General features: G+C 42.1%; 1 protein-coding gene and 1 long non-coding RNA gene across 2 annotated transcripts in view; one reads left to right on the top strand and one right to left on the bottom strand.

Moving 5' to 3' along the window:
• The window catches only part of LOC149462588 (uncharacterized), a 106,496-nt gene extending 89,100 nt beyond the window's left edge, over positions 1-17,396 (top strand). Inside the window, exon 3 of the long non-coding RNA XR_016312622.1 lies at positions 16,136-17,396. This is a non-coding gene — a long non-coding RNA (uncharacterized LOC149462588). The remainder of the gene's footprint in view (positions 1-16,135) is intronic.
• Positions 17,397-21,366: 3,970 nt separating this feature from the next.
• The window catches only part of SSC4D (scavenger receptor cysteine rich family member with 4 domains), a 67,131-nt gene continuing 60,959 nt past the window's right edge, over positions 21,367-27,538 (bottom strand). The window contains exon 10 of the mRNA XM_089676732.1: positions 21,367-21,683. Within this exon, the coding sequence (XP_089532858.1) occupies positions 21,367-21,683 (317 nt within the window). The remainder of the gene's footprint in view (positions 21,684-27,538) is intronic.

The raw sequence follows: 27,538 nt of genomic DNA, 5'->3' as shown, positions 1-27,538 counted from the left end.
GGTGTACAACCTGGCTTGCCTTTGACCTGTCTCTGGATTCTGGCTATTGCTGACCTTGGCCTGTAACCTGATGCTGTCCCTGCATTCTGATTCAGTACCTTGTTGCCTAAGTGACCTTTGGCTTTAGTCCTGACTTTGTTTCTGCCTGCTGATCAGGTTCTTCAGCGTTCCTACATCTAGATCTTACCCAATGGTCCCCAGTCATCCGTCCCTCACATCCAACAGCTGGTGCCGCCTGAAACATTGGCCCTTGTGCCACTCATATACTCTTTTACCAATACTAGTGATGATGGACAAGTGGTGCAAGTGAAGTCCACTCTTCAGCTCTAGACTTCCACCAGGTACTAGACTGTGAGGTCAGCCCTGTCTTTGTATCCTGCTAAATGTTATACCTCTCCCACTCTCAGATCTCCTACAAACTAAGGATTAGACTGTAATCCAAGATATGAACTAGAAGGAATAAATAGACCCTTTGAGATAACAGAAGAAATGTGTAGAGCACACAGGACAGATGTGAATTTCTGAGGATCTGAGATCTTTTTTATACAACAATAATAGATTTTGGCTGGTCACTGTACATATTAAGCTACTTTGTGGTAATGCTCCAGCTTGCTTATCAATATATAGATTCTTGTCTGCTGTGTACATTAATTGTATTTGCTCTGTATGAGACACCAACTTTAAGTTTGCAATATACAACTTTAGTCACATATATTTACACACTGAGAGATATGACCTTGACCTACATGATAAATTTCCATATCTGAAACTGTTCACTATCCCATTGCATCCTTACTAGATGTCCTATATGGGGATTACTAATTTGGACATGGCAGTAGTAATGGTGGGTACAATATAATGATTGGACATAGTGAACACATTTTTGTACATGTACCTACATATTTTAGATTTCCTACATTTCTATGTAATTTTATTTTGCAGTTATTTATATGTAGCACCCTCTTAGTCATGTTAGGTAAATTTAGTTTGAGCTCATTGTAGTCAATGGGGTTAATTTGTTCTGTTGGTAAATTTAGTTTGGCTCACTGTATCCAGTGAAGCTGGAATGCTGTTGGGGTTTATAGTTAAGTGTTAATGTAGGTAAATTTAGTTTCGCCCACTGTAAGCAATGGAGCTGTGTTTGATTAGTTTGGTCTGGTCTGTGTTCAGGGACAGCATGATTGTTTGTTTTTTTTCCCTGTTCACCTGAAGGAGCTCTGGGTAATAAAGGTGGGAGCTTATCAATCAGCAGCTTAATATTTATGTAGCCCCAGCCAATCCCTGGGAGACTCAGCCTAGAGGGTTCTGGGAGGATGCATAAATACTCTGGAGCAGGGGGCAGCCCTGTCTTCATCCAGAAGGTAGATCCTAGGTGGCTTGTTTGCCTCTTCTGGGCACCTTGCCATGTGCTTGTCAAGTGGAGGCCCCAGCTGGGAGGCTGTTTGCTGCTGAAGGATGACTGAGTGGGCTGTTGTGTAAGGATCTAGTCTGTTACCACTGGGAGAAGCAGCCTGCAGGATACTGGTAGGAGGCCACCTTTTATCTAGAGGTAATCTGTGAGTACAGGTGGGAAGAGATCTTAGTGGGAAGAGACTAAGTTACTTCACCCCTCCTAATGTGTTAAAAAGTCAGTTGTGTATTTGCTAAGATGTTTATCCTAAACAGCATAACTTATCCATTCCTCAGAACGAAGGCTGTTGCTTGGACTGTTCATCAAGGAAGGTTCAACCTCCTTAATACTGCCTTTCAGAACCTGTCCACTCTTCTACACAGAGACAGTGTTCAGAGTTATAAGAAGCAAGCTCCAGTGTCCTCAAAGTTTATTATAGCAAGTTATTGAAGTGTCCTGCTTTCCCCAGTCTCCATCCAAGTTCAACCCTTTATTAAAACATTAAAACCAACAACCTTAGACTGTTTCATGAGCCAAAAGAGTGAAAGTGCATGTTTGCCTGGCTGCGGTGCAAAAATGGGAAAAGACCCTGGAACCTATCTAATCTAAAAGCTGGCTCCTACTGGGGTACTGCTACATATAATTGCATTTTATTCTTATTTAACTGTAGAACAATTCCAAGTAAACTGTTTTCCCTCTTAGTTTGCAGCCACTCAAGGGTTTATCTCCAGCTCCTTGAGCCCACTTGACACATAACTCCTGCTATTTTAGACTGAACGATGAGCTAGTATTTTTTAAGCCTACGGTTATTTATCCACGATGTCTCAACCCTGCCTTCAAATACAATGCTTCCTGAACTTTCAGATCTTTGGGATGTGAAACATGATACTGTCAGATATGACATTGTAAGACTGTATATTGTTACATTTGCTTGGGGTTCTTATTTAACATATGGGTGGAAGCAAACACTATTGTAAGTGCAGGAATCTAATTAGGAAAGGAATCCAAAGTGCATTTTCTGTAGGCATTTCTGTGATTTCAGATTATTTTTAATGCATATGTGCATATGTAAAGACTCTAGTGTAAGATAGTTTTTTCTTGTATGCATAGTTAAAGGTTTGCTAGAAGCTTGGCTATAAGTCAGCCTTGGAGTGAGTCATTGAGCTTATTTGAGGTTAAGGCTGAAGAGATCTACATATAAGTTCTTTGATACCTCCCACTGCTCTAGAAACTTGGAGACATTTCTGGAAGCCAGTGGGTGGGGGTGAGGAGGGGCTGATCTGCATACTATCTGGCCAATCCGCAGGCAGGAGACCTGGCATGGTGGCTTATTCAGCCCTTAAATATGGGAGAGCCTGGTCAGCAAAGGAGTCAGGTGGGAGATGGAGTGAGGAAGTGCTGCTGGAGTGGAGCCTGGGAGGGGGCCCCAGAAGAGGGGGGTCTGCCTGCAGGCTGAAGCTTGACAGAAGGAACTCCACTGTCCCACAGTCTACCAAGGAAAGACAGCCTGTCAGCAGGGAATGAGCCAGCACTGCTTAAGACCTGAAAGCAGCTTCAACCTTTAAAGCGATACTAAAGGCTTACATTTTTTTCTACAAAATAACAAACATGCTATATCTACCTGCTGTGTGCAGTGGTTTTGCACAGAGCAGCCCAGATCCTCTTCTCAAAACCCCCGCAGACATGAATGTAAAAGACCTGGAGCCTTTACAACCACTTTAAGCTACAGGAATGGGAGAGTGTGAGTACTTCTACACCCCCTGGGCCAAAGAAAGAAGAGGGTGGTCAGGGGCAAGACCCAACTAGTTTTCTCTGGGAATACATTACTTGTGTGTCTCAGAACCCCTTGCCCTGGGATACTCTCAAGACAGCCAGGTAGATGAGAAGAGTTTCATCTGGGGTCTGAGGAGGTTAATTTAAGAGGACCAAGTGCTCCTTACAAAGACTGTCACTGTGTGCTAATCTGTCAGAAGGGAAGTGGCTCTCCTGAAGGAGTAGAGATCCAGAGAGGATCCATTTTGTGCTGTTTGCTGGATCCTTGCCATTTTGCCTAAGAAGTTTGTCCTCCAAGTTTTTCAGTTCCATTGCATCCCATATACCCCTAGACCCCATAAAAATGTTAACCCTTAATAAAACAACACAAACCAAGCTCATGGACTGTTTACTGATTGAATGAAAGTGTGGAAAATTCATGTTGCCTGGCTGTGCAGAGCTTAGGGGGACCTGAAAACTCAGCAGTCTCAAGAGGGTAGCGCTACACATATATTGTTGATTATACAGAAACTGGTCACACTTTATTGCACCAGAAAATGATGTGAGCAGGCCAATAGGACTATAAAAAAACACAAAAATATGTTAATATTAAAGCTAATTTTAATAATTTGCACTTTTAATGTATACAGTTTGATCATATCAATCACCCTGAAAACCCATCTCTTCAGGGAAGCCTACCTCACCCCCTGCTAACTTGACCGACCTCCTCCACTCTTCCTACCACTACATCCCCCACAGCTATCTCCTCCTGTGCCACCATCCCCTCCCTCCTAGATTGTAAGCTTGAAAGAGCAGGGCCCTCAATCCCTTCATGTTTTGCATTGTATTGGTATTGTTCTGTCACATGTTCTGTCCCCCTTTGTAATGTACAGCGCTGAGTGAACTATTGGCGCTTTATAAATACTGTATAATAATAATAATAATAATAATAATAATATTAATTATTTCTACAACCTCATGCTTATTCAAACAAATTGAACAGGCATTCGTTTTATGGTTAGTCTTGTAGCTACTAATTTAGGTGGACAGTACCTTGGCTGGAGTTTAAATCAGAATCTTAGGACTACAGGGGAGTAAAACGTAAAGTGACCCTGTCACTTGTAAATTAATCACACTCTGTAAAAGAGCAAGTATATTTATCTTTCCAGGGACCTGTGTCTTCATACTCTTGGGCTTTGCTGCTCCTCAATTGATGCAGGTATTTATCACTTCCAAGTGTGTCAATACCTGCTTCTTCCAATGCACTCTGGGGGGGGGGGGGGGATTTACTAAAACTGGAGAGTGCAGAATCTGGTGCAGCTTTGCATAGAAACCAATCAGCTTCCAGATTTTAATGTCAAAACTTTATTGCACAAGCTGAAGTTAGAAGCTGATTGGCTACCATGCACAGCTGCATCAGATTTTGAGTGCTCCAGTTTTAGTAAATCAACGCTTCTGTGTTTTCTCTCACTGGCTCATAGGTCTCCACAGGACGTACGAGGAGGTGGGAGAAACTGAAGCATGCAGAAGAGGAGAGGAGGTATTTAACCTCAGGCAGCAAACTCTCAGCTGCTGGGGAGAAGCAATATGCTGGAGTTAGAAAACATGGGCAAGCGGAAAGGTGGTGACAGGGTCACTTTAACTTTCATCTGAAACTTTAAAGCTGAATTCCAATTAGATGAAAAAACATCAAATAATGCAGGGAATATATTCATTATAATCTTTAAATGTATTTTATAAAGCAGCTGGTGTAAATGCATTCATTTGAATAGATATCAGCCTATTGCATTTCCCCCAATAATAGACTTGTAGGGGTCATCACTAGAAGACATTCGGGTGTGCTGCACTGCTGTTGTGCAAAAAAAAATATGCCTGGTAGTAGAAGAGAAAAAACTCTCAGCTCATCATTTTGCTACTTCTTCCCTGTCCAGGAAGGGAGATGGCTTAGCTTGATGGCCTAGCTGCAGTAGAGGAAAGGTTGTGTAAATGTTAAAAATACACGGGCATGATATATCAGTTTGTTGGGAGATAAATTAGCTCTCAAATTCTTATTATATAAATTGTATTTTTTTAATAGTGTTTTTAGCCTATGTCCTGGAGTTCTGCTCTAAAGACACCATGTCACCAGGTGACACTTTTAAATTGGAATACTTTTTTGCTTTGCCTTTTAGTTTATTTATATGCCTTGCATACCTCATAGGAATTGAACATTTCCAAAAAAGTCAAATCCCTCTATCTGGTGGCTCCCCATCCACCACTGTGTTATGCCTCTTGCTGATATTGTATGCACTAAGGCTGATGGTGGGGGCTACTTACAGATAGTTTCTGGAATGAAAGCTGTTTATCTCAACTACCACTTTATGTACTCACATACCTCCATAGATCCTGCTCTGTCCAGATAGTTTAGCCACTTAGCTAAGCTGAATCTGCAAAATCCAAAGACAGTCTAACTCTCCAATAAGACACAGAGGTGGAATCCAACAGAATTCTACTTCAGTGTAGGCAACAGACATTTGTAGTTGGACACCATGCAGAAGATTAGGATAAGCAGAAGACATAAGTAATTGAAAGTAGCATGTTTTTCCAGCTCTTTGAAGTGAATGAAGACAATGACTTTCCTAAGCCCTATGTCTGAGAGTTACAGTAGCTATCTAATGGAACAATAAAAGAATAGGGAGGGTCTAGCTAAAAACTGCAGGGTCAAGCTCTAAATGAGAGGAGGGGGAACAAAAAGAACATACCAAATGCTACACCACTGTACAAACAACACAATAAAAACCTCAGCGCAACAAAGGTCCTGTCATCATGCCACCCTCATACCTCCAGACTCACTCTGTCTGGAGTTGTTTGGGCTACGTAATAAAAAAAAAACCAAAACAGCACACTGTATTACAGCATATTATTTGGAAGCGGCTCCTGTTGTCAGCATAAGCTCATGCAATAGTAGTGGAAGACTTTGACAGGAGCTGTAGCCACTACCAAAACTGAGACAACACCTGAGTCTCACTGAAGCTGTGTGCTCTCGCTTGCACTCCAATTCTGCCTTGGTCTGGAAACCTCTGCGTATAATAATTGTGAATATTGTTAATAACTTTTTTGAACATGAATGCTTGTGTTTTATGGTTAATCATACGTCATGCAAAAAAAGAGTTTTGAAAAAAAGTCTTTGATTTTGCATTGAGAATGTCAGAGTTTCTATATAATATATTTCTAGGATGCAGAGAATACTATTATGTTATTGTGCTTGACATGTACTGTTTGTAATTTTCACAGTGAAGTATTCAAGGAAAATAATGTCAGTGTTCATATGACATTTAACTTTCTGTCCCATTAAGTACTTGTATTAGATGTAAATGGTACATTTGTTCTGAAAGGTATATTATGAATTTGAGGAGGTGTCACAAAGGTAACATGAATAGGGACATAAATTAGTGACTGTAGGAGGTTAAGTATACTGCTACAAAGTTACATTACACGGCGCCTTTCACATGAATTTGCTTCAAATTGTGTATTTTTTTCTCACTTTAAAAATCAAAGAAAAAAATGTTATTGCTCAGTTATTCAGATGTTTAAAAGTATTCAGTTGTTAATGTTACCAATGGAAACCATATTTATTATGGTAGTTTCTTAACACATCATTTTATGTTAAAGTGTATGTAAACCCCAATGAAATGGGTAAGTTATCGTGCGTCAAGGGCTACTACATCCCCAAATGTAGTTACAAAAAACATTGTCTCCCATGGTACTTTAATGCAACCATACCAGCATAGATGTACAGTGGATATAAAAAGTCTACACACCCATTAAAATGTCAAGTTTCTGTGATGTAAAAAAATGAGACAAAGACAAATAATGTTAGAACTTTTTCCACCTTTTAATGTGACCTATAAACTGTACAACTCAGTTGAATGAAAAACTGAAATCTTTTAAAATAATATGGTTGCATAAATGTGCACACCCTTAAACTAATACTTTGTTGAAGCACCTTTTGATTTTATTACAGCATTCAGTCTTTTTGGGTATGAGTCTATCAGCATGGCACATCTTGACTTGGTAATATTTTCCCACTCTTCCTTGCAAAAACACTTCAAATCTGTCAGATTGCGAGTGTATCTCCTGTGCACAGCCCTCATCAGATCACCCCACAAATTTTCGATCAGATTCAGGTCTGGGCTCTGGCTGGGCCATTCCAAAACTTTAATCTTCTTCTGGTGAAGCCATTCCTTTGTTGATTTGGATGTATGCTTTGGGTCGTTGTCATGCTGAAAGATGAAGTTCTTCTGCATGTTCAGCTTTCTAGCAGAAGCCTGAAGGTTTTGTTCCAATATTGACTGGTATTTGGAACTGTTCATAATTCCCTCTACCTTGACTAAGGCCCCAGTTCCAGCTGAAGAAAAACAGCCCCAAAGCATGAAGCTGCCACCACCATGCTTCACTGTGGGTATGGTGTTCTTTTGGTGATGTGCAGTGTTGTTTTTGCGCCAAACATACCTTTTGGAATTATGGCCAAAAAGTTCAACCTTGGTTTCATCAGACCATAACACATTTTCCCACATGCTTTTGGGAGACTTCAGATGTGTTTTTGCAAAATTTAGCCGGGCCTGGATGTTTTTCTTCATAAGAAAAGGCTTCTGTCTTGCCACTCTACCCCATAGCCCAGACATATGAAGAATACGGGAGATTGTTGTCACATCTACCACACAGCCAGTACTTGCCAGATATTCCTGCAGCTCCTTTAATGTTGTTGTAGGCTTCTTGGCAGCCTCCCAGGCCAGTTTTCTTCTCGTCTTTTCATCAATTTTGGAGGGACGTCCAGTTCTTGGTAATGTCATTGTTGCACCATATTTTCTCCACTTGATGATAACTGTCTTCACTGTGTTCCATGGTATAGCTAATGCCTTGCAAATTCTTTTGTACCCTTCTCCTGACTGATACCTTTTAACAAGGAGATCCCTCTGATGCTTTGGAAGCTCTCTGTGGACCATGGCTTTTGCTGTAGGAAGCAACTAACAAAATGTCAGGAAAGACCTACTAGAACAGCTGAACTTTATTTGGGGTTCATCAGAGGCACTGTAAATGATGGCAGGTGTGTACTGACTCCTATTTAACATGATTTTGAACGTGATTGCTTAATTCTGAACACAGCTACACCCCCAATTTTAAGAGGGTGTGCACACTTATGCAGCCACATTATTTTAGTTTTTTTATGTTTACTCCCCCCAAAAGATTTCAGTTTGTTTTTCAATTGAGTTGTATAGTTTATAGGTCACATTAAAGGTGGAAAAAGTTCTGAAATGATTTATCTTTGTCTCATTTTTTTACATCACAGAAACCTGACATTTTAACAGGGGTGTGTAGACTTTTTATATCCACTGTATAAAAAAGATATTTTGTTGATACAGATTCCATTTAACCACTTGCCCTCCAGAGGATTTACCCCCATTCCTGACCAGGCCAGTTTTTGCGTTGCAGCGCTGCATTATTTTAACTGACAATTGTGTGGTCATGCAACGCTGCACCCAAAAATTGAGAAATTTGCGTCCTTTTTTCCCCATAAATTGAGCTTTCTTTCGGTGGTATTTGATTGCCTGTGTGTTTTTTATTTTTTGCGCTATAAAAAAAGACTGACAATTTTGAGGAAAAAAAACAATATTTTTGACTTTTGCAATTAAACATGTCCAGTAAAAAAAAGTTAAAAAATCAAATTGAGTCATAAATTTAGGCCAAAATGTATTCTGCTACATGTCTTTGCTAAAACAAAATTCCAATACGTGTAAATTAATTGGTTTACATGAAAGTTATAGCATTTACAAATGACAATATATATACTGGGATTTTTTTTTTAATTTTTACTAGTAATGGCGACGATCAGCGACTTTTTGCGGGACTGCGTAGGGCATTCTGACACTGGGGGGAACCTAGTGACACCAACATAGTGATCAGTGCTAAAAAAAAAAGCACTGACATTGTACTAATGGCACTGGGCAGGAAGGTGTTAACATGAGGGGCTATCAAAGGGTTAACTGTGTGCTGGTTTACTATAAGCTGTGTCCATGTGCTTCACTATAAACACACTGCTTTGGATGGCTGTGCTGTGCCATCCAAAGCAGTGTGCACGAGCTGACAGTGAGGAGAACTGTTATGTTTACAAACTGTTCTCCTCCCCGTCAGAGATGCTCGGCAATCACCAGGTAACCCGGTGATTTACAGCTGCAGCTGCGCATCGCGGCGCGGGTAGGGCGCACGTGCACCTCACACACGCGCCCTATCCAGAAATGCAAAATCACATATTTATTCTATATGGCGGTTGGGAAGTGGTTAAAATACAAAACAAATATAACTTTGGCATCCAAAATGTATGTAATTATACCACTTGTACCTCTGGACTTAAAGTGGATCTCCACCCAAAAGGGGAAGTTCTGCTTTAAAGACTGCCCCCCCCCATTAAAGACTGGCACCTTTGGGGGGCGAGCACCTAAAATTGACAGGTACCCGCTCCCACTTCCGCTGCGATCGCCTTGGCGATCAGAAGTGAAAGTTGTTCTCCATCCCTCCCTTTCCTTAGTCCCAGAAGACTATGGAACCATTCAGAAAGTGCAGCACTACTTACGCATGTGCAGTGGGCACCTGGCTGTGAAATCACAAGCTGTCACAGCCGGGTGCCCACACTGAAGATGCCGGCACCAGGAACACCAGCCAGCCGGTGGAACGGGGTGCGGGGAGGACTCCACAGGATTGAGGGACAGGTAAGTGGCTGTTTTTTTTTTTCAGTGTAACTGGAACTCCGCTTTAATGACACATAATACAACATCAAATGGCAATGTGACAACAGCCATTTATATGTGCTTATAATACAGTTTAATCTATCTATTTAATCTATCCCAGACGCAGTTCAATTAATATATAATCTTCATCAAGAGGAATATGACAATACCTAAAATAGAAAAAGAGAGCATGACAGTAGAGTACAGACATTACATATCTTGATGTACCCATTATCACAAACATAACACTCACATGGATTGCCAGAGGAAAAGGTTGTTCAACATCGACTTGGAGGCCCACTGGGGCCACATAGTCCAATGCCAAGGAGCCACCAGTGATCGGATGGGGGGAGACCACAACCTACAACTCTGCACAAACTGTGTATCTGCTCCTTTGTGCAAAGAGGAACAGGATGAGCACAGCCAGAGTCCTACAAAATTACCTCCAGCAGGCCACTGGTGTGAATGCCTGTGACCAAACCATCAAACACGGACTTCCTGAGGGTGGCCTGAGGGCCCGACATCCTCTAGTGGGCCCTGTGCTCACTGCCCAGCACCATAGAGCTCGATTGGCATTTGCCACTGAACACCAGAATTGGCAGGTCCACCACTGGCGCTCTGTGCTTTTCACAGATGAGAGCAGGTTCACCCTGAGCACATGTGACAGACGTGGAAGGGCCTGGAGAAGCCATGTAGAATGTTATGCTGCCTGTAACATCATTCAGCATGACCGTTTTGGTGGTGGGTCAATGATGGTCTGGGGAAGCATATTCATGAAGGGACGCACAGACCTCAACAGGCTAGACAATGGCACCCTGACTGCCATTAGGTATCAGGATGAAATCCTTGGACTCATTGTTAAACCCTACGCTGGTGCAGTGGGTCCTGGGTTCCTCCTGGTGCATGACAATGCCCATCCTCATGTTGCGAGTGTATGCAGGCAGATCCTGGAGGATGAAGGAATTGATACCACTGAATGGCCCCTGTCACGATCGCATGATCGCCGCCACCAACATGCGACAATCGCACGACCGCGACCAACAATAATACGTTATGCCCGCGACGTCAAACCCCAGACCTTCTCACCAAACTCGTGACCGAAGGACCGGCCGACCTAAAACCGCGGTGTGACGCGCGTAACAAGGCCACACCCAGCTGCACCCTGCACAGCGATTGTCCAGCTAATGGGCTACAATCGGTGCCTGCAGCCTGAATGCGCTTGTTACTGGGTCGGGTTAATTACGCAACTAACCCTCTACTGCCACCACCACTTTTGTCGGAGACTGGGAAACTCCTGTTATCAAATATACACTATAATGATTGAAATATTGATCTATATAACACGGTCCGCAGGCCTGTTATACAGAGATTATAACAAACAGTAGCGTCTCTTCAAAGGCAGGAATTCGTGAATTGCAAGTAAGCGCTTAAAAACAGTTTAACACTTTCAGAAAGAAAGATTTATTACTAAAAGAGTCAAACAGGTGCAATAAAATATTTACAGAAAAAGATGTAACTAAGATATATATTTATATATAGATAAAGACCCACAACACAGCAAAGAGATAATAGGAAGGAAGTTAAAGAGTTAAGTTACTTGCCAATACGCCTTGGTTTGTAAGCAGATCCAAGTTGCAGAGCGGAAAGGGTCTTTGATCCCCTGCTGTTACGATGTTAAGATCAGGAGATGTCTTTTGCTTCCCCTTTAGGCTTGCCAACCTGTCTTTTTAAAAATCCCCCTGCAAGGGGGGTGGCTCTGAATACTGGCCACTACGCTGTTTTGGGCAGGGTCAGTCGGGGAACTCTGAATTAGAACCAACATCTGTCATAATCCATGACATGAAACATAGGGGAAAAAACCTGACTTGAGGAATGTTCATTTCATTCTGTCATCTTTAACTGTTAGGTTTTGTGAGGTTACAATCTCTTTCAATTCCAGGGAGAAGCTGCCTTATCTGTTTTATGATGGATGAGCCTACACAGTTCTGGGGTCAGTGCTTCCCAATGCTCTGATGAATGCTGGTCTTATCATGACTTTAGGTGAGGAAGGCTACACTTTCGCAGACTGCCCGGTACCGGACTAAGGATGCCTTAACCTGCGGTTGACCCACACCATCTGTCACTGTGCCTCTCAGGAAGGGAGGGGGTAGGGAATGAAGGACTGAGGAATACCTCCAATAGAAAAGGGGAAATCCGCGTCCAACTCTGATGAGCCAGTTTGCTACAGCCCCCATGCTCGTCTTGCCTAAATCCAATAGAACACCTCTGGGATATCATGTTTCGGTCCATCCAACGCCGCCAGATTGCACCTCAGACTGTCCAGGACCTCAATGATGCCCTGGTCCAGATCTGGGAGGAAATACCCCAGGACACCATCCACCGTCTCATTAGGAGCATGCCCTGATGTTGTCAGGCATGCATACAAGTACGTGGGGGCCATACAAACTACTAAGTACCATTTTGAGTTGCTGCAATGAAATTTCAGCAAAATGGACTAGCCTGCTGCATAATTTTTCCACTTTGATTTTCGGGGTGTCTTTGAATTCAGTCCTCTGTAGGTTGATAATTTTCATTTCCATCAAACAATGGGGCCTCCTTACGTTCCTAACACTTTACCCAGTCCATATCAGTATAGATATCCAGCAAGAGATTTTTCCCCATTGAGATCTGATGTGTTTTCAAAATGTTCCTTGCATTTTTTTCAAGCAGTGTATTATGTCTGTACTCTATTGTCCTGCTCTCTTTTTCTATTGTAGGTATTGTCATATTCTCCCTGATGAAGATTACGTATCAAAACGCTTTGGGGATAGATTTCATTGTATAATAAGTACATATAAGTGGCTGTTACCACATTGCCAATTGATGTTGTATTACAGTATGTGTCACTATAGTGGAGCTCCACACAAAAGGGGAAGTTCTGCTTTAAGGACTCCCTGTTAAGGATTGGCACATTTGGGGAGCCAGTACCTGAAATTGACAGGTACCTGCTCCGAACAGTTGTCCCCCCCCCCCATTGCTCCCCGTAGTCTCCTGGGACATGTGACAGATCCCAGAAGACTACGGAACCATTCACTCAAGCACCCAGCAGGCTCTCACAGTCGGGTGCCCACACTGAAGATGTCGGCGCCGGGTACACCGGACAGCCGGTGAAACTGGGTGCGGGGAGGACATCGCGGGATCGAAGGACAGGTACGTTTTCGTTTTGTAAAAAGTCAGCTGTCACGCTGTTTACAAATCTGAATGTATGGGGAAACGTCTCCCTGTACTATCTCTCAGGGGGGGGGGGGGGGGGGCGGCGGGCACAGCTGCAGCTATGAGAACATGTTATATGTTCCACCCTAAAAATGGGTGGAACGTGTAACATGTTCCCAAAGGTGAACTTGTTCTAGTTACCCAGGTTTTAGAGCTCAGTGACAAGCTAAATTTCCCTGTCACTATGTTTATACATTTCTGGAACAAGGAGCAATAATTGTTGAAGGATCACACACGCAGTGTGAAGTTTGCTGGTACACAGTCAAATAGGGGAAGGAAGTCGGAGGTGGGCAGCTTAGGCTTCCCTACACACTTGTACTGTAGAGGTTCAGAAGATGAGGAGCTTAGAAAATAGAGGGGCAGGAGCTTAGAAGAAATGAGTGGGCAGTCTTCAAGGTGATGAGCATTGATATGACAGTGCTGGGTGGAGTTAAAATCCAGGAACAGTGTCAAGGTGTGAATATGCCTATACTTAACAGCTCCTGCTCAGCATTTAGTAAAGATGTCTTCTCTGAACAAGGGAATGTAATGTCTTAGTGTTCAAAGAAATCTCTCTCCCCCTTTTGTTTCAGAATACCATAGTGTTTTACCAATGTAAATGTACCTTTTGAACTTCCAATAGACACATTCCAGGGAATAATCTAAGCACCATTGTAATGGAACAGAAGTGGTGTGCAGCACATTAAGTAAGCAGACAGACCTATCTATATTCAGAGTGAAATAGAAACTAATGCAGGTCTGCCCCTATTTAACAGAGGGAAACTGACAGTTTTCCAAATAGAAAACTGCCAAAGATTCCTGCCAGCTGTGACCTCATCTTACAAGATAAGAGCTGTCAACAGACAGCTCCCATCCCTCTCTCTGTTCATGCAGTGATCACAGGACATGAGCACAGTACAGTACAGGCCGTAAGGTTACAAACTCTTTTTTCTCCCTCTCACTCTGAGCCAAAAAGTGACGGGGTTAGCAGAGAGCTCTCATGTCTCTGTGCTGCCTGTCACAGACACTTCAGAACAGAAAATTGACTGCTTCTTTTGTTAAATAGGAGCAGCATCTCCTTCAATTTTTTATGTTTGAAAGAGTTAAGCTTCAGCTTGCACTTCCTCTTTGTTAGTTCCCTCATTTATTTGGCATGTTTTTTTAGCTGTTATAAAGCAAAATACTAGCTTTCACCTGTTCTCACTTCCAGTGAAAACATCCTTTCGAGTGTGAAAAATTGTTGTTCTCTTTCAAATGCCATTTTATGCATTGACATACAGTTAGGTCCATATATATTTGGACACAGGCACAATTTTAGTTTTTTTCAGGTATTTACCAAAACATATTGTAGCTATAGTTATATAATGGATATGGACTGAAAGTGCACACTCTCAGGTTTAATTTGGAGGTAGTACATCATAATTGGAAGAAGGGTTTACGCATTAAAGCTCTTAAGTGTAGCCATCCCCCCTTTTTCAAGGGACCAAAAGTAATTGGACAATTGAATATAATCCTAAATAAAATGTTCATTTTTAATATTTTGTTGAGAATCCTTTACTGGCAATGACTGCCTGAAGTCTGGAACCCATGGACATTACCAAAGACTGGGTTTCCTCCTTTCTGTTGCTTTGCCAGGCTCCAACTGCAGCTGTCTTCAGTTGTTCTTTGTTTGTGGGTCGTTCTGCCTTTAGTTTTGCCTTCAGCAAGTGAAATGCATGCTCAATTGGGTGGAGATCAGGTGATTGACTTGGCCATTGCAGAATATTCCACTTCTTTTGCTTCAAAAGCTCCTGGGTTGCTTTTTCAGTGTGTTTTGGATCATTGTCCATCTGTACTGTGAAGCGCCTTCCAATCAACTTTGCTGCATTTGGCTGAATCTGGGATGACAGTATATCTCTAAAAACTGCAGAATGCATACGGCTGCTTCTGTCTTCTGCCACATCATCAATAAACACCAATGACCCAGTGCCACTGGAAGCCATGCATGCCCATGCCATCACACTGCGTCCACCATGTTTTACAAATGACGTTGTGTGCTTTGGATCATGAGCTGTTCCAAGTCTTCTCCACACTTTTTTCTTCCCGTCATTCTGGTACAGATTAGTCTTAGTTTCATCCATCCAAAGCATACTTTTCCAGAACTGGTCTGGCTTTTTTAGAGTATTTTTTCCAAAGTCTAATTTGTTTTTTCTATTCTTCAGGCTTCTGAATGGTTTGCACCTTGTTGTGAACCCTCTGTATTTGCTCTTTGTAAAGTCTTCTCTTGATTGTAGACTTTTACATTGATACGCCCACCTCCTGGAGAGTGTCCTTCACTTGTCTGAATGTTGTGAATGGGTTTTTCTTTACCATATAGATTCATCCACCACTGTTGTCTTCCATGGACATCCATGCCTTTTTATGTTGCTGAGCTCAGCAGTGCATTCTTCTTTCCTCAGAATGTACCAAACTGTTGATTTTACCACTCCTAATGTTGCTGTTATCTCTCTGATGGATTTATTTCGTTTTTGAAGCCTTACAATGGCCTTTTCACTTGCATGGACAGCTCCTTTGAACTCATGATGTAGGTTCAAAGCAATAGATTCCAAATGCAAATACCACACTTAGAATCAACTCCAGACCCTTTACCTGCTTAATTGATGAAGAAATAATGGAGTATCCCACACCTGGCCATGAAACAGCTTTTGATTCAATTGTCCAATTACTTTTGGTCCTTTGAAAAAGGGGGGATGGCTACTCTTAAGTGCTGTAATTCCTAAACCCTTCCTCCAATTTGGATGTACATACCATTAAATTAAACCTGAGAGTGTGTACTTTCAGTCCGTATTCATTATATAACTATAGATTCAATATGTTTTGGTAAATACCTGAAAAAATTAAAATTGTGCCTGTGTCCAAATATATTTGGACCTAACTGTACCTCCATTGATCTCTATCTGTCCAGACAGTATGGTCACCTACTTATTCAGCAAAATTCTATGTAATTTTCTCTTCTCAGAGCACAGTACAGATGAAGTTTTTCTAGACAATGATCTTCCCAGACTACTTTCTGCTATGAGGACTTCACAATAACTGAGGGAACACAGAAGAAGGGTCTGGGTAAGACTGTTCTATATAGCACTGAACAGGAGGGGACAAGAAAGAGATACAAAAAGAGCATAAAAAGTGCTGTAGCATCACGCTGCCACTAAATATTAGACAACACAATAGAATGGCATTCAATGTAATTCAGAATATAACATTGTAGGTGGGACACAACAGTTGTCTTGCCAAAGTACTACCAACCAGATCTCATCTCATTCTGTGAAGACAGACAGGCAACAACAACATATGAAGGATCTCCATTCTTTTCTATACAGAATGTAAAAGAAAGAGCCCCCCAAATGCTCCCTTCCTTGGACTTCAAAAAGACATTCAATTTCCCCCGGAGGGCATTACCTGCAGTTTGCACTAAGACACTGAGGGTTTTAACCTGGATCAGGATTTTATATGGCTCCTCATAGGCCCACATTAGATATTTTCGATCTGACAAAATCCCTATTAAAAGATCGGTTGCCCACCTGTCCTTACTTCTGTTTGCTTTTGCAATAGAACCCCTGCCCCAGACTATCCACCAACACAGGAACATGCATGGGATTGAAGTGGCAAACTACCATCATAAAATTTCCTTATTTTTCAAGGATGCCCTTCTTACTTTAGCTTTATTTGGCCAACCCTCTTGTCTATGTGTTAACAAGACCAAGGTCCTAAACATCATCTTGCCTGTTGATATGATGCACACTGTTCAATTCTTTTACCTTCTCCAAGACCCCTTCCTTCTTGCCCTATCTAGATGTTAATCTCACTTTGTCTTATAACACTCTCGATCAAGCCAACTATCCCAATTATCACCTATCTAAATTTTTTGGGGTCTTCATGGGAAATACACAACATATGACAGTGACAATGACATTACCCAAATCTCTATCATGCGCGAGTCTTGCCTATGCCTATTCCATTGTTCCGACTTTGAGTAATGCAGAGGACCCTAAGTCCTAATATTTGTCTACAAGGGTACCTTCCCTCAAGTGGCTAAATCAATCCTACATACACCCAAACTTCAAGTAGGCATAAACCACCCCCTTCTTCATAGGTAGTACAAAACAGCCCATGTCGCCCAAGTGGCGCAGTGGCAATCCAACAAGGGCATCTCCTTGTAGGTTTTCTTGAAAGCATACCCCTGTATTGATAGGCAACCTCTTTTTGCTGTCCATGCGATAACATGCCCTATTACCAAAAATTCCTTAAGCCTTTGTGACAATTTGAAACTTAAACATAAATTAATTTCACCACACATAGCTTTACTATCGATGCTAGGTAACCCAATGGTCCTCTCAAGCTATACCTGCTCGAATGTATTTAATATCTGGCTTCATCAAAACTTGTACCTAACCACTGACTTCCTGAGGTACTCGAGCAATATCCCATTGGAAACTCTTAAGGATAAACAAACTCAACTCTAGAGATGTTTAATTTGGAGACCTTGAAAAACATTTCTTGCAGCAGTTAACATGCACCAAATCTGTCCTATCTTCACATATACCCTACATACTACCCTTTGAAGGAGCCCTATTAAACAAGTCAGGAAGACAGGACCTCTTTACCCTGGTATATTCTCCATTGCTCACCAGCACTACAAGCACCCTCCCTTCTTATGTTTACAAATGGTTTGGAGACTTGGATGGACGCAAGATGAATGGAGATTGGAATCAGACAAGAACCAACACAACCACAAGTTTCTCCCGGGTACTGGTTGTGCAGGCAAGTTAGAAGCTACTTATCTGTTGGTACCTAGAATATCCTATGCAATCCTGACTCATTCCCCCTTGTGCTTCAGAGATTGCCAGAGGGCTGATTTAGGCAGATTTGGTGTGACTGCCTGAAAGTGAAAAGGTTATTAAGTGGCTAGTGTATTGCTAGCCCATTGAATTCATAATCCATCCCAATCTGTGCTAGACACCCTCTGATACCTATACTTACTTTAAGCATCTTTTCCACAAGTCACTGGAAATGATAAATTATTCTTAGCATTGGCTCCAATTTCACAGTCAAAAGCAAGCCCAATGCCTATACATTGCTACGGTGTGTGTATAAGCACCAGACGATGCCAACTACAGTGTGAAGGGTGCCTTAATTTTTTTCTATTCTTCACAGGTTTGCTTTCGGAAAAACACATGATTTTAGTATCTTTATTACTACATGAGAAAAAAATGGACTCAAACCCCGTTTTCTTGAAAGTTCTCTATAGGCACTTCGGTGAACAGAAATTTTAATTATTATAATGTAAATGGCCTCTTGAAATTATTTGACATAAGATGTCTACATTTGCATTTTCATGAATATAGCAGATTTGCTTATGTATAAATTCTTTGAACCTGAAAATGATCTAGTAAAAAAGGATAACAGGAAAAAAATAATTACAAATGTACAGTATACTGTATATCAATTACATTATTCACAGCACCAGCTAATAAATCACAGATATTCCAAAAAGTATAATTTCAATATATTTCATTTACAATAATCATATAAAAATATTTTTAGTGTAAACTGTGTGAATAAAGCTAAAATCATAGTATTCAAAGTTTTACATAAGCCCCTTTTTGTTGCCATGCCAACGTAAACAATATAATAATGCCTAGCCTGGAAAGGTGACTTGTAAAGTAAGATATAGTACAGTCATGAGCTCTTACCTAATAGACATTTTAGCAAGAGAGGCCTCTTTTGAAGATGTACAGTTTTTTGTTTTGTTTTCGTGAAATCTCAATATCGTAACTGACAACAGCTCAAGATATCACTAGAGTTCTTTTCAAAGTATGAAGAGTATCAGTTTCAGGGTACTAAATGGTTGACCCTACAGATAAGACATCCCTAAGCGTGTCATATGTTATGCTTGCTGTATGGCATGTACGTTTTAGGATGAATACCTTGAGGGACATTTATCAAACTTAACAACAGTAGTAAACTTGATGCCAATCCAATGCAAAATATGAGGGTTAGCAATTTCAGAATGCTAAATACTTGACAGTACAGAAAAAAAAGCAAAACAGGTTTGTTATATGTTATGTATGTTGTATGGTATATTTGTGGTGAATAGCTTATGGGGCATTTATCAAGCAACTTAACAACATTAGAAAATTAGATTTAGATCGATTCCAAATCAGGCTACCTTCATATTTGGCATAGTTTTTGCAACTTCCCCCATTTAACCTGAATTGCAGTCAGCCTATGAAAAAAAAAGTTTGGGTGTCCTCATATAGTAAAGGGTATTATGCTTGTTTGGTCTAGGGCAGTGGTCGGCTCTTTGCACACTTTAATGCGGCTCTTCTGTGTGTCGGGCGCCCGCTCCCCTCCCTCCTCTCGGGCGGCCGCCCCAAAAGTCAGGACTCTGCAGCTAGCCCAGCAATGGGCAAACTACGGCCCGCATACGGCCCGGCGGACCTTTTAATCCGGCCCGCGGAGCGTGGCAAACATTGGCTGTCAGGATGTAGGCGGGGCAGCGTGACGAACTCCTCTCCTCTCACAGTCCGCCCTGAAGACCGGAACAGCGCGGGAACACGGCGAGAGGAACACGTGGAGCAAAGGTAAGTGAATTGACACAATATGGGGAATGAATTACTATAGGGGGGATGAATTACTATAGGGGGGATGAAGTACTATAGGGGGGATGAATTACTATAGGGGGGAATGAATTACTATATGGGGGATGAATTACTATATGGGGGATGAATTACTATGGGGGGATGAATTACTATATGGGGGATGAATTACTATGGGGGATGAATTACAATGGGGGATGAATTACTATATGGGGGATGAATTACTATGGGGGATGAATTACTATATGGGGGATTAATTACTATGGGGGATGAATTACTATATGGGGGATTAATTACTATATGGGGGATGAATTACTATGGGGGATGAATTACTATATGGGGGATGAATTACTATGGGGGATGAATTACTATGGGGGATTAATTACTATGGGGGATGAATTACTATATGGGGGATGAATTACTATGGGGGATGAATTACTATATGGGGGATGAATTACTATGGGGGATGAATTACTATATGGGGGATGAATTACTATATGGGGGATGTATTTTCAGTTTTAAAAATGTGGCTCTCAAAATAAATTTCAATCGTGGTTTTGGCGAGATTTGGCTCAGTTGAAAAAAAAGGTTGCCCACCACTGGTCTAGGGGAACAAAACAAAGAGGAATACTTAGCTTATCCCTCACTTCAGTTTCTCCTTACTGTTTTTTTTATTCACGACTGGTCTCACAAAGACACTACTCTTCTCCAGTCGTGGGGCCGCCCCCTGGCTAATGTTATCATGTAGGACCAATGGAATCAAAAAGAGTGTTGGTTGCAGGGGAAGCAAGGAATAAGGTAAGTCTCTGTTTTATCCCTCTGGGTTAAAAAAGCATTAGACCCATAGTAAACTGAGAAGGGGTGGGGCAATAGTGAACACAAATGTTATTTTTACAAGCTGACTAAAGTCAACTTTAAGGTCAGTCTACATCTATCTTTAGGTTCCACATAATGGGTTCCAGAGGTAACTTTGCCTAAATCTAGACAAAGTCTAAAGTAAGCCTGTGGACACGCCACCTGAGTTAACTTCAGGTCAAGAGTAGGTAGTCCTATTTTCAGATTATTTTCATAGTTTCTGAGTATCCTAAACAAAACAAGCACTATATAATGCAAATAATCACCTCATTCAATAGAGGACATGGGCAGGGTAGTTAAGTCAGATATCAACCACATAAATTGAGCCCTGTATTGGCATAATAGAGCACCCGATTTCTGGGGATAAACTATGCAATAAAAAGATCTTTGGGCCATGCAAGCAGGCACCCAGATGTACCAAATTCTGTACCTGGGGCCATCTAATAATGTAAGGTAACCCTCAAGATTACTTTGAGCTGTCATTAGCAGTGGGGCAATGGCTAATTGACCTCTCCACTGCAAGGTGAACCAACATGGTAAACACAAATGGCAGTCTGCGAAAACCACTTCAACGTTTTTTTGAACCTTTATTGTATAAGGCTACTGTTTAACACATTGTATGTTTAGGTTTTCTTGACTTAAATGGGATATTAAAGTGCAAACTTACAAAGGTACAACAATATTTACAGAATTTATACATTTACATTTGTTTAGCATTCAAATATTAATGCATTGTTCAGTCAGTTCCACATTTTACCCCAGCATCCTCTGAGTGATCACAGTTGTGGACATTCCATCGGATGTAAGAGCATTGTAGTAAGGAACTTTCATTGCCCTGACATTTAACATTGTCAAGGAAGATAATACCGGTTCCCTGTCCATACCATGCTTCGCCCCAGGCTTTAAAAGGTGCGCCACAGCCCAAGGATCGACACACAACCTTTGCAGCCTTCATGTCCCATGCATCGTCACAAACAGTTCCCCACTGCAACAGGAAGAATATTTCCACACGACCTTCACACCGGTGGCTTCCATTCACTAAACGAATTGACCCTGGAAAAATAAAATTGTTATTGTTTCTTCATAATTATCTTTGAGTATGTCGAAACATCTTTCATTTTACTCTGGAATATCCATTTTTAGATTAATTTTAGGTTCTTACTACTAAATGACTGCATCTTCATTTCTTAGATTGTTTCCAAGGTGTCACAAGTTAGCCTGCAGTTTCCTGCTTGTGTATTCTTACCTCCTTAGTGAAGTGCTTTTCCTACCCTGATTCCTTTAACGTGTGTGGTTAGCTGTGCTCAGCTTTGGGTGTTGCCTGCTATTCTGTGGGTTTTCTTTTCCTTCCCTTCGATCACTCCGTGGCCCACCTCCTAATTTACTTGCCTATATGAGACATGCTCACTGTAGCCCACATTGCCTTCACAGTTCTCTGAGCTCATGTTCATTTACTTGTGTGTCCTGTGCCTGACTACCCATGTACTGACCCCAGCTTCGTTTACCATCTGTGCTTGTGTGCTCCTCGTCTTGACCTCCGCTTGTCTCCTAGATTTCCTTTCGTCTCCTGCTGTTTGTGCTCTGCACACACGAGTGATCTCTGCATCCTCAGCTGGACGTACCTAGGGGCTGTGATATGGTTCCAGCTTGCTGCACGTCCATCCCCACCATCAGGGGCTCTGGTAAAGAAGTAGGCTGGGGCTTAGACTTTGCACCCTGGGGAACCCTGAGTTGGCGATCTACAAGGGTTTACTACCACAGAGGCATGACAGTTTGTTCAGGCCATGAGTTCCTTGGAGACACTGCAGCCTCTTCTGGAACAACTTCAGTGTTTAGCTTAGAGAGTTGACATCCAGCAGACCCATCAAGAACAGATTATGCCGTGTCTACTGGAACTATCTTCTCATTTGTATCAGCTGCAGGTTGTGTCCACTTTCTCAGTCTCTGTTCTGGATCATGTTTCATGTCCTGTTGTCCCTCCAAGGGAGGGCAGTCCTTCAAAACTCCCGTCGCCACCGCCACCTCACTTTTCTGGTGATCCTAAAGCTTGTAAGGGCTTCATCAATCAGTGCTCAATTCACTTCGAGCTAGCGGGCCACAATTTTCCTACTGATCATTTTAACGTGGTGTACAGTTGTGGCCAAAATTATTCAACCCCCACTGAAATTGAGTGTTTTGGCCAGTTTGACATTGCTTTTGATCATTCAGTCATCTTGCTTACATTTACATTAAAGAGGCACTTGTAGGTCAGACAAATATAACATAACAGTTATAATGAAATAACCACAAATGTCTTTTCTGTGCTCACAGCATTATCAGTTTTATTCAACCCCCAAGTGACATTCAATCTTAGTACTTAGTACAGCATCCTTTTACAGTTATAACAGCTTTTAAACGTGAAGCATAGCTTGACACAAGTGTCTTGCAGCGATCTACGGGTATCTTCGCCCATTCTTCATGGGCAAAGGCCTCCAGTTCAGTCACATTCTTAGGCTTGCGCACTGCAACTGCTTTCTTTAAGTCCCACCAGAGGTTCTCAATCGGATTTAAGTCTGGTGACTGCGATGGCCACTCCAAAATGTTCCAGCCTTTCCTCTGCAACCATGCTCTAGTGGACTTGGAGGTATGCTTGGGATCATTGTCCTGTTGAAAGGTCCAACGTCTCCCAAGCCTCAGGTGTGTGACGGACTGCATCACGTTTCCATCCAATATCTCCTGGTACTGAAGAGAATTCATGGTACCTTGCACACGCTGAAGCTTCCCTGTACCTGCAGAAGCAAAACAGCCCCAAAGCATGATTGACCCTCCACCATGCTTCACAGTAGGCAAGGTGTTCTTTTCATCATAGGCCTTGTTCTTCCTCCTCCAAACATAGCGTTGATCCATGGGCCCAAACAGTTCTAATTTTGTTTCATCAGTCCACAGAACACTATCCCACAACTTTTGTGGTTTGTCCACATGGCTTTTGGCATACTGCAGTCGACTCTTCTTATTCTTTGGAGACAGCAAGGGGGTACGCCTGGGAGTTCTGGCACGGAGGCCTTCATTACGCAGTGTGCGTCTTATTGTCTGGGCTGAAACTTCTGTACCCACATCTGACAAATCTTTTCTCAGTTCCTCAGCAGTCACACGGGGACTTCTCTCCACTCTACGCTTCAGGTAGCGCACAGCAGTCGAAGTCAGCATCTTCTTTCTGCCACGACCAGGTAGCGTTTCAACAGTGCCCTTTGCCTTGAATTTGCGAATGATGCTTCCTAAGGTGTCTCTTGGTATGTTTAACATCTTTGCAATCTTCTTATAGCCATTGCCCTTCCTGTGAAGAGAAATCACCTCTTCTCTTGTCTTCCTGGACCATTCTCTTGCCTTCACCATGTTTGTAACCACACCAGTAAATGTCTAGAAGGAGCTGAGTATCACAGTCATTTTAAAGCTGCCTAATTGGTGCTTATTATGCTTGATTGCTGCTCGGTGACATCCACAGGTGTTTTCAATACCTGATGGAAAGCACCTGTATGAACCTCTGTTCTTCAGAGTGGTAGTCTTTAAGGGGTTGAATAATTGTGGCAATGAAGAAACCACATAAGAACCATTTACTACTGTATTACATAAACAATTGATGTCATTTTAGTTGCATTTGGGTAGTTACAACGTCCTTGTAGGATTTGATTCTGAATACAATTCCAAATGTACACTATAGTCCCTAAACCCCTTTACAGCATTGGGGGTTGAATAATTTTGGCCACAACTGTATATGATATCACTCCTTTCTGTAGATGCTCTCGGGTGCCTCGCCGCTGTGGGAGAATCAAGATCCCACTGTTTCCAGTCCCTGCCTTCCTGCAATCTTTTCACAAAACCTTTGATGTACCTGAATCTGGTTCTAGAGCTTTTCTTCGGCTTCATCAAGGAAACATGACTGTTGGTCAATATATAATTCAGTTTTGCACTTTGGCTTTGGGAACTGGCATGGAATAATGAGGCCCTTACTGCAACATTTTGACATGGTCTAACGGTTCATATTAAGGATGAACTAGCTGGCAGAACCATACCCACCACCCTGGATGACTTGAGCGCCCTTAGCGTCCAAATTGATGTCTTCTTCCAGGAGCAAGTTCTGGAAAGGGCTGGTCCACGTCGCCTCCCAGTGGGTTCTTTTGTCTTCTGTTGTCTAGAACTCCAGCTCCAGAACAACCTGTCTCAGCATCAGAATCTGAAGAATCTATGTAATTAAGTCAGACATGCCTCACTCCACAAGAGCAGTCGCACCATCTGAGACTTGGCCTATGCCTTTATGGCAGGGCTAATCGTCATATAATAAACTCATGTCTTGTCCAACCAGGAAACTCTCAGGTCTAGGTAGCTCAGAGGGAGGTGATCTAGACCAGAACATGAATTCTGCCACTTTCCCTTGATTTATCATACTTTTCTCCCTTCATTGGGACCTGAACTGAATTGACATTCCTCTCATTTCCTTGGCAATGCCTCGCTATCTGAAGTTGATTCCTTGGCCTTAGGACCCCTATGGTTCCAAACCACCGCTATCATTATGCATGTCAGTGTTCTTCATTGTTAGGAAATCTCCTTCTTGATCCTCCCTATGTCTTCTAGTCCCATCATTCTTGGACTTCCGTGGTTGTAGAAACACTCACCCTATCTGGATTGGAATTCTGGCCAGGTGTTGTCTTGGGGGTTGCAATGCCTTCAGACTTGACTCCCTAAGGTGCGTCCACTTCTCTGTGTACCTGTGGCAGATGTCATCACCTCTCTGAAGCTCCCTCAGCATTATCAGGCTTTCCAAGACTTTTTTTTGTAAAAAAAGCTGCTTACAGTTTGCCTTCTCATAGTTCCTACGATTGCGCAATGGACCTCCATCCAAAAAGGATGGTATGTGTTGATTATAGAGGTTTCAATGCCATCACCATAAAAAAAATCGGTACCCGCTACGCTTGATTTCTGACCTTTTTGACAGGCTACGAGATGCTCGAATTTTCCCTAAATTAGACCTGAAAGGAGCATACAATCTGATTATGATCCAAGATGGTGATGAATGGAAAACAGCTTTTAACACCAGAGACAGGCATTGTGAATACCTTGTAATGCCCTTTGGCTTGTGTAACGTCCCAACCATCTTTCAGAACTTTGTTAATGACATTTTCTCTGATCTCTTATACGTTTGTGCCATTGTGTGTCTGAATGACATCCTCATCTTTTCTCCGGATTTGAACACTCATCGTCAGCACGTATGTACAGTTCTTGTACGTCTTCGGCACCACCACCTGTACGCAAAGTTGGAGAAGTGCCTCTTCGAGCAAACCATCCTAGGTTACATAGTCACGGATAAAGGCCTGCTTATTGATGCAGCCAAACTTCAGGCCATCTCCAACTAGCCTCAGTCCTCTGGTCTAAAAGTTACGCAGCAGTATTTGGTGATCACCAATTTCTATTGCCAGTTCATTCCTGATTATTCCTCTCTGGGGGCCTCAATCACTTCTTTGACCCAGAAGGGTGCTAATGTCAGAATCTGGCTTCCTAAGGTAGTCAGGGCTTTACAGAAGCTCATAACTGACTTTCTGTCTGCATCTATTCTCATACGTCTTGACATTCTCCAGCCTTACTTCTTGGAAGCAGAAGCTTCATCCTTGGGAGTGGGGACCGTTCTTCTCCAAATGCCTGATAGTAAGCTCCATCCTTGTGTCTTCTTCTCTAAGAAGAAGATCAGGAAGATCCATCCTTGGGGATCAGGAACAAGCTGGCGCTACAAGAGTGGTGACATCTACTGAAGAGATATCCACATTGTATCCTGATCTGTACCGATCATAAGAACCTCCAGTATCTGTAATCCACTCTACGTTTGAATTCGAAACAAGCACGATGCGCTGTCTTCTTTTTGACATCATCTTCTGGCCCATTCCTAAAAATACCTTGTCCAGATCGTTTAACACTGCTGACTCTGAGTGTCATATTGAACCAGAACCTACTATTCCTGCCAATCGTGGTTTCCACCTGTAATCAGTCGTCATGTATCCCGCCCACAAAGACCTTTTGTGGTGCCATCCCTTCACTCCAAGTTTCTCAAATGGGCATGACCTTAAGCTGTCAGGACATCCTGTTGTGCTACGTATCTGTTCCTTTCTTCAGTGATACCAATGGTGGCCCTCACTTTGGAAAGATGTTGAATATGTCCAGGCTTGCACCATTTATGTACAGTCTAAGTCCTCCACATCTGCTCTAGCAGGTCTTTTACCTCTACTTATTCCAGATGTACCTTGGCATTGCTTCTCCATGGACTTTATCTCTGAACTAGATGGTGACAGAGCTCCCCCTGCGCTAATATGAAATCTAATTTCTATATGCTGCTAACACCCTATCCTCTACCTATAAGTGGACAAATATAAATTATAAAATATAATATTGGTGTAGCACTGATAACTAAATGTGCAAACTCCACAATAATAAGATAAAAAACATAAATATATAAGTGATAGATCTTTCAAGATCTAGAAAACCAGTGTCTCAAACTGTGATATTAACAGTACACAAAGTGCATATGATGAAGCTGGTCCTATAAAAAGTGTCCAACAAATTGCCAAGCATAGCAAAGATGGCAATGGCTGCCAAAATGTGCCTATATCTTCAAACCACGTGCTATAGTGCTGGTGCAGATGGTGAGCAGCTTCCAAGTACAAAGTAGCTGCATCATTGTCATCACCGTGTGAGTCCCAAACTTCTTCCTGGCGACAAGGTTTGGCTCTCTGCCAAGAATATCCGTCTCCAAGTACCCTCCATGAAATTTGCTTCTCGTTCCCTTTACCATTCTCTGCCAGGTTAACCCTGTCGCTTTGGCTCCTTTCACATCTAAGGATTCCTAATGTTTTTCATGTTATTCTCCTAAAACCATACATCAATAG

The sequence above is a fragment of the Staurois parvus genome, unplaced genomic scaffold, assembly GCF_062004578.1.
Source record: "Staurois parvus isolate SC_StPar_1 unplaced genomic scaffold, SC_StPar_1.0 ptg000172l, whole genome shotgun sequence".
In the NCBI taxonomy this organism is placed as follows: domain Eukaryota; kingdom Metazoa; phylum Chordata; class Amphibia; order Anura; family Ranidae; genus Staurois; species Staurois parvus.
This window is presented reverse-complemented; position numbering and strand designations above follow the sequence as displayed.